Source organism: Prinia subflava, chromosome 3 (genome assembly GCF_021018805.1).
Source record: "Prinia subflava isolate CZ2003 ecotype Zambia chromosome 3, Cam_Psub_1.2, whole genome shotgun sequence".
Taxonomy (NCBI): domain Eukaryota; kingdom Metazoa; phylum Chordata; class Aves; order Passeriformes; family Cisticolidae; genus Prinia; species Prinia subflava.
Genome location: NC_086249.1, coordinates 73,804,834 through 73,818,330, shown reverse-complemented (window position 1 = coordinate 73,818,330; position 13,497 = coordinate 73,804,834). Strand labels below are relative to the sequence as shown.

At 48.0% G+C, this 13,497-nt stretch overlaps 1 protein-coding gene across 2 annotated transcripts; it reads left to right on the top strand.

Moving 5' to 3' along the window:
• The first annotated feature begins 466 nt into the window (after positions 1–466).
• Positions 467–12,050, top strand: SHOX (SHOX homeobox). Of its 2 annotated transcripts, none has more exons than XM_063392458.1 (5): positions 467–822; positions 3,999–4,207; positions 8,782–8,839; positions 8,930–9,072; positions 10,490–12,050. In XM_063392458.1, exons 1-5 carry the CDS (start codon positions 549–551, stop codon positions 10,733–10,735), a joined length of 930 nt encoding a protein of 309 aa, XP_063248528.1. In that variant the 5' UTR covers positions 467–548; the 3' UTR covers positions 10,736–12,050. The 2 variants fall into 2 exon arrangements, with proteins under 2 accessions (XP_063248528.1, XP_063248529.1); XM_063392459.1 differs by having other exon boundaries at positions 8,930–9,018; positions 9,878–10,636.
• Positions 12,051–13,497: the final 1,447 nt, after the last annotated feature.

The window sequence follows — 13,497 nt, the reverse complement described above, 5'->3', positions numbered from 1 at the left end:
TGGTTAGCTGTGGGTCCGTTTTTACTCAGTGTTGCCACGCACAGGATGTCCTTAAAATCAATTAAGTCTTCCTCCACTCTCATTTCTGCAACCCATTTACAGAATGTAGGCACCTATTTTCATGTTTTCCTCTTTCTCCCTCCCTCCCTTTTATTCCTCTCTCTCTCCCTCTCTCTTCTCTCTCTCTTCCTCTCCCCCCCTCTTTTTCGCTGTTGCTTCTTTGCCTCCCTAAATCAAGGTGCAAAGATGCCAAAGAGTGATGAAATGAAAAGAAAGCCAATTGCTGGACTGAGGTGGGGGAGATAGCTGCTCGGAGTCCGCCTGCGACTATGGAGCAGTCAGTAATTGCTGGAGACAGGGAGAGCTGGGGGTTGGGCTGAGGTAGCCATGTATAAATAGTGTGATCTCAAATTGAAAGGCATAAATAACAGCAGGAGTGATCTAACCCTATACAGCCCATCTTCTACGTGCAAAAACAGCGTGTGGAGGACGGCCACATCTCCTATTGAAAACAAGTGGATCTCTGTGGATAAGATCACCGGGCAGCCATGGAAGAACTTACGGCTTTTGTATCCAAATCTTTTGACCAGAAAAGCAAAGAGAGCAGCAGCGGCAGTGGCAGCGGCAACAAGAAGGAGACGATCACGTACAGGGAAGTTTTGGAGAGTGGGTTGGCTCGCTCTAGGGAGCTTGGAAACTCTGATTCTAACCTGCAGGACATGACCGAGAGCAGCAACCATTGCCCGGTGCATCTTTTCAAGGACCACGTAGAGAGCGACAAGGACAAACTGAAGGAGTTCAACACGGGCAGGACAGCGGAAGGTAAGAGCAGGGCTGCGAGCCCTCCGCTCCGCGCTTCTCGCCGGCCGCCCCGGTCCCCTCCCCGGCCGCCCCTGGCTCTCCGCAGCGGGGCCGATTTGGTCACCGCGGCCGCGGTTCCGGCCCGGGGGGAGAGCGGGATCACCTCCCGCATCCTGCTTCCCTGCTGCGGTCACCTCCCTCCCGCGGCGGCGGGGACACAGGCTTAGGAACGCGTACTCCTGCATGCAGAACGTGAGCGTAGCCGTGAAAAATAAGTCACAACTTCGGTCCTGCCCCCCCGCCAGCCCCCGTTCATATCCGAAATCGATCCGGTGCGTTAGGCGTTCTCTCGCCTGGGGGAAGGGGGCAGCGCAGCACGTCAGACGTTTTTGTCTATTTGTGTATTTTTGTACGAAGAAACCTTGTCCGGGGAGTTTTAATGCCTTAGGAGACCTGTTCTTCCTGCTTCCGGGCCGTCAGGATGCTGCTGCTTGTTCTGGGACAAAGCGGCGTGTGGAGAGGGCTCTCTCCGGACATTTTCTCTTGGGTCGGTCAGCCTGTCCTACTCAGAGGCTCCGACCGGAGGGGACGAGGAGCAGGAGAGGAGCCCGGCCGGGGGGCAGCTGCCCCTGCCCGGTGAGACAGAACGCCGCTGCGGCGAGAGGCAGCGGCCGGCCCGGCCGACTGCTCCCTCAGTCCCCTGCCAGTCTTGTCACCTGGGCCAGGGCAGCACGGCACCCCGCCGACCGAGGGGCAAAACGCCGTCCCTTCTCTAAGCAACAACAACAACAGTTTGAAAAAAATATATTTTAAAGCAAGACAACTAAAAATCCCTCACAGGCTCACAGGGGAAGGGGAGAATTAAAAGGACGGTGGGATTAGAAAGTTGAGAAAGTGTCTCCAGGCAAGTTAGACAGGTGGACCTGCCTGGGGAGCTACTGGCTAGCTTGGGGTAATAAAAACCGGTTAATAGGTTGGGGAAAAACAAGCAGCCTTTCAGCTGTTTCCTACTGTTTGATCTTGTTTAATATAACACTGGGAGATTTAATTTACAGCCCAAACTTTTATTTAATATCCTCCTCTTCTCTACCTGCCCCCCAAACAGAAGGACGGGGTATAATCACGTATTTGGGTACCCAAATTTCTGCACAAGTCAGTACCACTCAGCTCTGCTTATTTTCCTCATCTGGTCGAGAGACCGAAAAACAAGAAAGTTCAATTTAAGGGAATCATTCGTCTAGGAGATGATTTTAAAAAATGAAAGCAGGGCATGCTTCAGGAATGAAAAATATAATGAGAAGAAACGAAAAGAAAGCCTCTACTACTCTCCCTTTTCCCCGTTAATCGAAATTCAGGCTTGTATGTTTAGCTAATCTAATCTACGGAGAGGGGCTGGGGGTGGGGATGGAAGGGAGGAGTTGGAAAGAGCTGAGATGCTTGTGACAGTTTAAATTCATGCCAGGTTTCAGTCTAATTTCAACTGATTCCGGCGTGTGATTTCAGTCCCACCGATGTGCTAGTTAATATTTTATACCTATCACGGACATACTGTAGCCTTGGAAAAGAGACAGCTTTTGAACGCGCCTGATTTTCCCTAGGCATTTGCTGGGTTAGCACCCTCTTCTTTTCATAGGGATTCCCTTTACAGGAGAAATGAGAACAAAATGCCATTAAAACCAACCAGCGAATATCCCCATCCGGAGTCCAGATCCTTCCCAAAGTTTCATACAGCCAGTATCACCCCGGAGCCCGGGGGAACGATCACTGCCAGGGACACTTTTCATTTTGGAAGTGAAAACGAATGCTTCGGCTTGAGTCCGGCCTCACTTAAGCCCAGATGCCGTTTATTACGTTGAAGCCCAGACTTTTTATTACATTTAAGTAACTAATGATTTGCAGTTTATAATGTGCATTTTGGGATGCCCCAAAGTATATAGGTTAATATATGTCCATGGACACATTTCTCTGTGTGTATATACATATGTATATAAGTATAATACTTATGTACTTGGTGAGGGAAAAGGGAAGGTATTCGGGATCATCCACAGATTCGACTCCCCCCAGATCCACACTCTCAGAAGGTGAGGCACCACAAAGGAGGCAGTGAGAGCAGGCTGGTCCCGGGACTCTGCCGGTGCCCGCGCTGGGTGCGCACCCGGCGGGGCGCCCCAGGCAGCCAGGGGATCCCGGGGAACCGGTCCAGCCTAAAGTGCTGTCCCTCGCTCCAGCATCTCTGCCTCTTTTCGTTCCCCGGATTTGAAACAAGAACAGTGCCTTAGGCCTCCTGGCAATAGGAAAAAGGGGGGGGGAAATTATAATAATAAAAACGTAGGAAAGAATAGGCCAAAGCAAAAGAAATCTTCCTACCCAAGACAGAAAAGGGGAACTGTTCTACCCGCTGCCCCACAGCCTCCCTCTGCCCGGGACAAGCATGCTCAGCGGCTGCCTCTGGTCGCAAGCTCTCCACGAGCCCTGTTGGAGTCCCTGAAGGTCGGGAGGGTTCCTGCTGTTTCGGAGGGGCTGGGAGTGACCCATGGCCCTGGAGCCCGTGTCCCGCACGGGACAACCGCTCCCGGGGTTTCGACCCGCTGGCAGGCATTTTGGGGGAAGGAGGGTTGATAAGGAGGAGAGAGACGGGCGGAGGAGGAGACATTTCTGTCTCATGCTCAGGGAAAGTTTCATTTACGAGACAAATACTAGCATCGTGGCTGCACCATGACAGCGGTAGGGAGCTTCTTGCATAACCTTCTTTGGGAGAAAACGTCGCCGAAGAAACCCCCTTCCCCCACCTCTTCCCACTGCCTGGAGGTATCGGGGGGGCTGCGGTTTCCCTACCAACCCCTTCCCTAAACTGCCTGTACCAACTGGCTACACGGTTTCCTCCTAGCCCTGGAAAGAAAATAAAATGGTGTTTATCTGTATAGTTTTTCTGATAGGACATCAGACAGGCAAGGCAGCGCGGCTCCCTCCCCTCTCTCCCTCCGGCCCTCGGGCGAGCCGCCCCTGCCCGGCGGGGAGCTCAGCCCCCCTCGCCCCTCCGAGGCCTGCCCGGGGACCTCCTGCCCCCCGCCAGCTGCACCCGCAGGTTGTGCTGAGTTTGGGGACGAAGAGGGGAGGAGGGAGACCCCTGTGTGAGAGAACTTCCAAGAGGTGCGAGGGGAGGCTCAGCATCGTTTTCTTCTTCCCCCTCCTGGCAGGGATATACGAATGCAAAGAGAAGAGGGAAGATGTGAAGTCAGAAGATGAGGACGGACAGACCAAGCTTAAACAAAGGAGAAGCAGAACCAATTTCACACTAGAGCAGCTGAACGAGCTGGAAAGACTTTTTGATGAGACTCACTATCCAGATGCCTTCATGAGGGAGGAACTAAGCCAGAGGCTGGGATTATCTGAAGCTAGGGTTCAGGTAAGAGAAAGGCTCTGTTCCTGGAAACATGCTCACCTCACTTGCTAACTGCCAGCGGATCCTAGCACAGTGCCCCGTTTCATGCAGGACGGGGAGGTGAAGGCAGAGGTGGCACGTGTGATGGGAAAGCTGTTTGCAAGTCTGCTGTACCTGTCCTGCCAAACAGTTATTCTGCACTGGGAATATCTGCCCGTGTCTAGCGTTTCCTAGGAAGGGGGTTTAATATTTTTTAGTATCTATGTGGGGTAGGGTGGTTGGATGGCACTGTAGTAACTAAACGACTGCTTTTTAATTTTTTAAAATTTATTTCCTTTTCCCCCTGCAAACGTGCCATTTACTCTCTCTTAATCCTTACTTTCTTCTCCCTTTTTCTATTATGGGGCCATTATGGGAAGAAAAAAAAAAAAAAAAAAAAGGCCAGAAAACAATCGCCTGAATAAGGCTAGACAGTTTGGGTGCTCAGGGACGGGATTAGTCAGAGCCGGGGGAAAGGTGCCGGCTCTGATTCGCACAGCAAGCGTATGAATGCATGCCACCCCATCTGGTGGAGGTTCCCCCCGTCCCTCCCATCCCGCTTCTGAGACATCTAAATGCCAATTAGGCTTCGAAATCTTGAAAATAGATCCGGGTTGCTGTAGTCCCGGGGCCACCAGAGCTGTCTGTTTGGGTGGCTCCACATCGATTATTTTAAAATTCGATTTTCAGTGTTATGCAAAGGAAAAATACTCCCTCTTCCCCCAAGCCAACTAGGGCATGCTTCCACAAAACAGACGTTATGTTAAAACAAAACTAAACCCCACCAAACCCCGTCAACCAACCAACCAACCAATCAAAACAAAACAAAAACAACAACAACAACAAAAACCAAACCAAAACCAAACAAACAAAACAAAAAAACCCTAAAAAATCCAAAAAACCAAAAAAAACCCAACAAAACCCAACACAGAAATAATTAAGAAAAATCTACCTAGAAAAAATAAGATCAACCTGTGGCTCTCTGAGCAGGCCCAGAGCAGGAGAAACCTGAAGGAAATCTCTTCTTGGATTAAAATTCTATACTTGGCCTAAGTGACACAAACCAACCCAAAACTTAGGAAGAAAAAGTCACCAAGGCAACCCCTCCACTGAACAAAACACCTTGACACCCTGGGGATAAGAGATGCCCATGTATATCTATTTCTGCCCATAGGAGTGTGTGGGTGGCTACACACAGGCATGGGTATGGCTCTGTAGACATAGATGGAGGCTTCATGCCTTGACTTCACTCCCGGGGCACAGTGGGAAGTGGAGAAATAAGGCCCAGAGGTGGGGTGAGGAGAAGGGTCTGTTTGAGGCCCTCCTTAACCCTGGAGAGCAAGCAGACAGCACACGGCTCAGCCAGAGTTTGCCTCAGCAAGCCACTACCTCGCTTTAAACAACTGTCTCTTGAAGACAAATCCTGAAATAAGTGGAGTACCTAAGTTGCTTTCATTCTTTCTTTTTTCTTTTTTCTTCTTTTTTTTTTTTCTTTTTTTTCTTCCCCTCTTTCAAGGGTTTATTCTCAGCTCCTGTGACTCTCAGTACAAATCGAGCAGGGCAAGGGATCGTGCTGGGCATATGCCTTAGGAATGGCAGCTTGCAGGGAATATTGCAGGGGTTCAGAGTGCTGCTGGCCTACTTTCTGCTGGAAGATTGATCTAACCACACCATATAAATTAATGAAAAGATTAAACTTTTGCTGAAGGGGACATCAACTCTTATGTCATCTTCCCAGATCTTCTTACTTGGGCTCTGTAATATCTTTCCAGGCCTTGATGTACTGTTTCTATAAAAATAAATTACTTGTAATTGAATTCTGCACTCTTTCTTTCAAGTACTTTATTACTGAGGAGCACCTTAACAGGATGTTCATAGTTACAGGAAAATTGGTGCTTCAAGTGCTTACAGATCTTAAAACAGCACTCACACAGAAACTAAAAAGAAAAAAAAAAAAAAAAAAGAAAAACAAAACAAAACCAACCAACCAAACAAACCTCCCCAAAACAAAAGATATACAGGATATTAAAAAAATGCATTAATCATTTTATAAAAGAGGTTTATGGGGATTAAAAAAACCCCTATACATAAAATAAGTATAAAGAGGAAAAAGAGGAAAATGGATAATTAATTAGGAAATAAGCAGAGAGTTAATATCCATCAAGAAGTGGAAGCAGAAATAAAAAAGAAAAATATGGATAAGGGAAAGGTTTGTTGTTCCCTCCCACCCCCCTTTTTTTTTTCCTAATACTTTCGGAATTGTTTTCTAATTCTTATCTGAACCTCTTGTCTCTTGTTGTTAAAGGATATAGTTTCAATTTAGCGTGGAAATTTGCTGTAAATAAATTGAAGTTCCTATGGTAGCTAGTCCTTATTAACCTTTTATTTTTAGTGTTGTACTGGAAACTCATATCACCCAGCTGTCAGGGTTATAATTGAAAGTTATGAGACCATAGTGAGGAGCAGGCAGTAATTCAATTACAACAAATATCTTTGGGTTTATGGTGCAGGGCTAAATTAAATGTCATTATTCACTGTCTCTAATGGAAATCAAAAGGAAATCAGATTAGAGCATTTGTGAAAGAAATCACTGAGTGATCCTTAATGAAGAAATAACTGTCTAAAACAGTGTACTGTGCTTTACTTAGCATATTCATGACTAATTGGAATTGATCGCGAATCACACCAAGCCTGATTTATTATCGCTTAACGCAGTGGCTAATTCATCACTTTTATTCCTCATAACCTTATTTTTTAGTAGCTAAAGGGAAAGGGCACTTCGTTTTCCAGATTTAAATATAATTTCGGCTTGAAAGATGTTCTGATTTGCAAGAGAAGTTGTTTAAACGCTGCTTAAATTTCTTCTGACAATTTACACTGCTTTGGCGAGGCCGGGGGGGTCGGGGGGTGGTGTCGTGGGGAACACACACAAGGAGATTTCCTGCAAGGATTTACCACAGTAAAAAGAAACGTATTATTGTCGCTACAGTTCGATAATATTTTGCCTGCTCATATCTAAATACATATGTGCATGGATATAAAAATCCCTAACCAGTTAGAAGGAGAAGGCATGCATGTTGTTAATATTTGCGTATTCTGGTAGGGAGAAGTAGGCTTGTGCGGCGCTGCGCTGTGCAGGGCAGCGGGGTAGCAGCGATGCCCGCTTAGCACGGGGAGAGCTGCGCTGGCGGCAGCTGCCAGGGACAAGAACCAGGGCTGGTGGGTGGTTCTGTCTGTCCGTCCGTCCGTCCGTCCGTCCGTCCGTCCGTCGGTTGATCTGTCCGCACCCGCGGCGCTCTGCAGTCGCCCGCTGCGCGCTGCCCCCACAGACACCCTAGGCGGTAAAAATGGTGCGCTAAATCAGAGAAGGCCAATTCCTACTTAAGAAAATCACTGAGGTACCCGAGGTAATTAATGCCTTCGGAAGCCTTTCTTTGCACTAATTACTCCGTTGTAAATGACCATCATTAAGGCAATTGAAGAAAGCTGGAAGGGAAAATTTGATGTAGGAAGTGCAGTTAGTATTAATTAACCGTATGATCTCTTGGCAAGTGCAAGAACATCAAAGGTTGTAGGTGTTTACTTAGCCACAAGATTTTATCAGCGGTGAAAGTCAATGTTTGTCCATATTCGGTAGGTTTTGGTGTAAAGATAAGGATCCCTAAAATGTTTTGGTCCGGTTTCTGATGAGGTTTTGGGGAGAGCTGTTAATCGAGCACGGCGGAAGGGGAAAAGTAGTGAAGGTCTGAAATGCCCCTGGAAAAGAGGCACGGGAAGCGCAGTGGCAACTGCAAAGTTCTGCGACTGTTTGAGTGAGAACGGCTGGAACTGGGGAAGCATTATCGAATTACAAGCGTTCCTCGGGTACGGGCATAAGCACTTCTTTACATCCCAGCCTGCAAAAGATGCTGCTCTTTTCTGGCCAGAGGTCTGCAGAAGCGGATTTTGTTTTCTTTAACATTTAGGGAAGGGGGGAATGATTTAGACCCTTTGGCAAAAGTTCAGTGTCTCGCATCTTGTCTGAGACCATCGATTTCAAGCCCAGCTCGGGAGAGGGCAGGAGGTCCAGTCTCTTGGGGACCAGACCGCGGAGTCTGACCTGGCTCACGCTGGCTCCTTCCGGGCTGCTTAGGATGACTAGGAAGGGTACGAGGGTCCCACCCGTCCTGCGGGTGGTCTTATTGTAAGCGTCGCTCCAGACGGCTGGCAGAACGACCGCCACTGCCTGCCCAGGGGACTCGGGGCCCTCCGAGACCCGGTGCTAAGCGGCAGGCTCCCGCTGTCTCCGGCTGCGAGGGCGCTTCCCATCTCCTAGGTTCAGCTGAGGGACCAAAGCAAGGAGCAGGACCTCCCCCACGAACAGCCCCACAGCAGCACAGAGAGGGGCTCACTCCGCCTGGGGTCTAGCTCGTTCCCTTGGCTGCTCCCGAGGGGAGACCTCAGCAAAGCTGTGCAGTCACTCACCTCACCTCTCCATCCCTAGATCCTGAGATAATGTTGCTTTAGCAGCTGCCTAGGCCACCTCCATTTTTGTTGTTGTTCGCTTCTTCTTTTCACAGGTCTGGTTCCAGAACAGGAGAGCAAAGTGCCGAAAGCAGGAAAACCAGATGCACAAAGGTGGGTTAGGGATGCGGACCGGCCAGGGGGTGGCGGCCTGGGAGCCCTGGGGCGCCTTCGCCACTCACCCGGCCCTGTCTGTCTCCGCAGGTGTGATCCTGGGAACCGCCAGCCATCTAGACGCCTGCAGAGTAGCCCCCTATGTGAATATGGGAGCCCTGAGGATGCCTTTCCAACAGGTAGTTAGCTCCGGTTTTATTTTACTTTCCCTCAGTAAGCTCCGACCCCCATTCGTTTGCACTAGAGGAAGCCGGACACGTTTACAAGTGCCATTTATATAGAAGTTGGCACGTATTAAAAACAGGCTGTAAAACTTGGTGAAGGAGCCCCCGCCCGGATTTCGGGAGCTCAGCGCTCCTCGGGACGGGGCGGGGGGTCCCGCGGCCCCGGGAGGCGCCGGCGGGACTCAGGGCCCCTCGGCCGCCGTGCCATGGGCTGGCACACGGCCCCGGGGCCGCCCGCACACCGCACTGGCTTCCCGGGGCTGCATCGCCTTCCCCGGGCCGGACGGGTCCGGGACAAGGCTGCCCGCCCTCTGCGGGGACGGACCGGTCCCGAGCAGCCCAGGGGGCTTTGGTCTCCTCCTGGCGCCGGAGAGCGCTGAGGGAAGAGGCTTTTCCACCCGATGGGCGAAACCTTCAGGGGGAAAAACTATGCGGACCCTTGCGCTGTAGTTCCCCTCCTCATTCCCTGGCGAGCAATTGGGACGTGTCCTTTTCCAATGGATGCGGCCACCCTGGAGGTGGGGAGCCTGCTCCCGAGTGCTCTGCCACCCTGACGGTCAGCCAGGACAGGGACAGTGGTGGAGCGCAGGCATCGACGCCACTGCGGGGCCCGGGCCCATGTCCCAGAGAGGCGCAGCCACCCAAGGAAGGCCGCTGGGGAAAACCGGGACGAGGGTGATGAAATTCTGTTCCTGCTTCTAGCTGGTTGTAACTCTCCCTCCCTCGTGGTGCTTTTTTTTTTTTTTTTTTTTTTTTTTTTTTTTTTTTTTTTTTTTTTTTTGTCAATTAATCGGGGAATTGATTTTTTTTCCAGCCCAAAGGGACCCTCTACCACCTTCTCCGTCTCGGAGACACGTGGAGCTGACAGATTAATTGTATTGATTTTTAAAAGACATATTTGGACCAAAATAATTAAATACATAAATAAACTCTCCCCCTCTCCTGCCCGAACCTACCCGAAGCTGAAATCTCTCAGTCAACCCAATGTGTTTGTATAGGTCTAGAAAGCTCCAAAGCAAACACTAGCCTGGTATAAAAGGACCCATGGCCAAAGAGTTTTTTAGCAAGGTATAAATAAACATCCCCCCCTCCCCGCCAAAAAAAAAAAAAAAAAAAAAAAAAAAAAAAAAAAAAAAAAAAAAAAAAAAAAAAAAAAAAAAAAAAAAAAAAAAAAAAAGAAAGAAAAAAAATAGCTGTTTAGCACTTGTTGGCACCCGTGCGTTGGGCCTCCAGGAGGAGGGTTAAGGGTGTCTCTGTGCCCCCGGTTGAGCAAAGAGCGGAGGTTTGCCGCCCTGACTACGGAGGGGAACTCCGCTCACAAGTTGGTCTCTTCATCCCCCGGGCCGGGTCGGGGTTGGGGCTGCGGGGCTGTGGCCGTGTCGCTGTGGCCGTGTCGCTGAGGCCGTGTCTCTGCCCCGCCGCGCAGGTCCAGGCGCAGCTGCAGCTGGAGGGCGTGGCGCACGCGCACCCGCACCTGCACCCGCACCTGGCGGCCCACGCGCCCTACCTGATGTTCCCGCCGCCGCCCTTCGGGCTGCCCATCGCCTCCCTGGCGGAGTCCGCCTCCGCCGCCGCCGTGGTGGCCGCCGCCGCCAAGAGCAACAGCAAGAACTCCAGCATCGCCGACCTGCGGCTGAAGGCCCGCAAGCACGCCGAGGCGCTGGGGCTCTGACACGCTTGCCCCGAGTCCCCCGTCACAGCCCGCCCCGGGTGCCCGCGCCGGGCGGGCGTGTGACCCGCACGGACCGCCGCTCTGCCCCCCCGCTCCTCCCCATCCTCCTCCTCCCTGGCTGCGGGGCGAGCACCGAGCGCTCCGGCCGCCCCGCCGCCTTCTCTCCTTTTATTGTTTTATTATATATATATTTTTGTTTTGTTTTCGTCCCTTTCCCCTTCCCCGAGGCCCGCGAGCGCCGCCGTGCTCGCCCGCTCGGCCGCAGGGACTCGGCGGCCGGAGGTGCCGCGTGGCGCGGGGGGGACGCGCCGCGGGCCGCGGACACGGCACACGCGAGCAGCAAAGGCGCACCCGCCAGCCAGAGACTCCTCGGAGGACAAAGTAGGTGGGAGGAGACAGAAAAGAGAGTTAAAAAAAAATAACAAAAAAAAAAAAAAAAAAAAAAAAAAGGAAACCATCTCTAAATTATGGTAATCTGTGAACATTGGGGACACTTTGGATTTTTGACCCTGGCAAAAGTGATCGCTCCGGCATAACGTCATCTGCTGCTGTCAGTTTTGCTACCTTGTGCATGTGTCAAACTAAACACGTTTTGAAGATCAGAAATATATTAGAACAAAACTAAACAAAACAAATAGTAATAATAATAAATAATAAATCCTTGGGGCTGGTCTCCATTAAAGATGACATTTCTTTGTTGCCAACAGTATTATTTCACTGCCATGAATCTCTTCCATCACTGAGGAGCTGCTGCAGAACTGGTTTGAATTTAAATGTGGAATTTCAGATCTGAGGCAAGGCAGGTTTTTATTTTCCTTCTTTTCTTTCCTAAAAAAAAAAGGAAAAAAAAAAAAAAAAGAGCAGCAATAACAAAAAAGTGTGTGTCTCAAATGGCTATGTCCTTTGAAAGGAGAAAAAAAAAGAGAGACTAGAATTTACAAATTGTTAGTGATAACTTGAAAGATGGGAACAATAAGAAATGCACTTGTTTTACCAGAAGTACCTGAACTCAAAGAGACGTATTGTGCCATAGAAACAGGTCAGTTTTTCATTTTTTCCCCCCAAATGCCTAGATCTTTGAACCAGAATCTCACTGTTTTACAGGATGTAGAAAGAATGAATTATACAACAAAGATGGACATATGGTTTTAAGGCATAATACTGATGCAGCATTACTTTTAGTGAAATGCAATTAAGTGCAGTAAAGTGCAATACTGTAAATATTATAGATTTTAAAAAAATAGCCGTACTTTTTCTGTTATTAACCAATTCTGCAAGATCTATAACTTAAATCCTTTATGCTCAGACTGGTGCATTGTAGCTCCTTGCCAAAATGACAGTCCGAGTCTTCTAGGAATGGATAAAGTTATACGTATCACATATGGGAAAAAGTAGATACTATGATTTCTAGTCAACTTAATGTGCCATATTTCTGGGAAGCAAGCTGAAAAGTCTGTATGACACTTTCACATGATTTTAAGTAAAAATCAAAACAACAACAAACCCAAACAAATTAAAAAAAAACTATAGGTGTGTTCTGTAGAAGAAGACAAGTCCAATATTTGGCCATTTTAATTTTTGCCTGTGATTTGGACACCAAGTATTAAGCAAATGCTTAAGCAAATCAACTACTACAAATCCCTCAAGGATGGAGAGCAAGGAAGTCCTTTAAATTATGTTACCAAAGTGTCTGGGTTTACTGACCCTCCTCCCTAGTTTTACGTTTTTGTTATTCACTTCTAATTAGGTTTGGGTGGTTTTTTTTGGTTTTTTTTTCTTTTTTTAATTACTGGGGAGAAGCAAGGAAGGTACAAATACTGGTCTTGTCTTCATCTAACAAGATGGTTATTTGTTGCCTTCGCAAGCAAGGTCTGTGTTGATGGAAGGTTATCCTCTGAATAACACCATTATTAGGCCTGCTTTTTATGTCTCGTTTAGCAATCCTTTACTAGTTTTGGCTTTTGCTGATATTTATCAATTTCAAATATTACTGTAGAATGAAAATTCATGCTTAGGATAATTTTGAGAGACTTTTAAAAACTTTTTTTTTTTCTCCTTCAAATTTTGATATTTTCTAGCAAACAAAATTTCTGGAATGTCAAAATTGTGCCATTTCCTTTCTATTTATTATGTGAGAAGTAGTTAATGTCTTGGATTTGCTGGGGCTGATAAAAGTTGCCTGCCTTTTTTACCTCTCAGTGAAAGTCTAGTCTAGCACCTTTTTAAAACAAGGCCAAAATATTAAGGTAGCATTAATTGTTGCTGAGAAATACAGACCAAATCTCAGGCAATTAACGATTTCTTATTACAACAAAACATTGTCTGGGAAGTAAAATGTTATTCATGATGATGTATGAAATTCTGTCTAGAATGAGAAATATTTTATTCTAGCACTGCTAAAATGCAGAGCTGAAAAATAAAAAACATCAGCACAAAGATGGTTTAGGCTAAAGTAAGTAACCTGTTGTACTGGACACCCACAGTCACTGAAGGAGAATTAAATACACGGTGTTGAAGACCAAAGGCATAGAGCTATCGACTGAATAGGGACTGCTTGGTATCTGTACCTCTAATCTAATTGTTAGCATTTCAAATCCTCTTTTGAGAATTTGAGAGGGGCTTACATGATTATTTTGCAGTCCTGTGCTGGACTTTCAGAGAGGAGTGATTTTTTTACCCTCAAATAATTCCATAGAGTGAACTTGTTGAAGTTGTAGGGTTGGGATGTGAATTTTCTCCAGCATCCAAGTGAGATGTTGAGA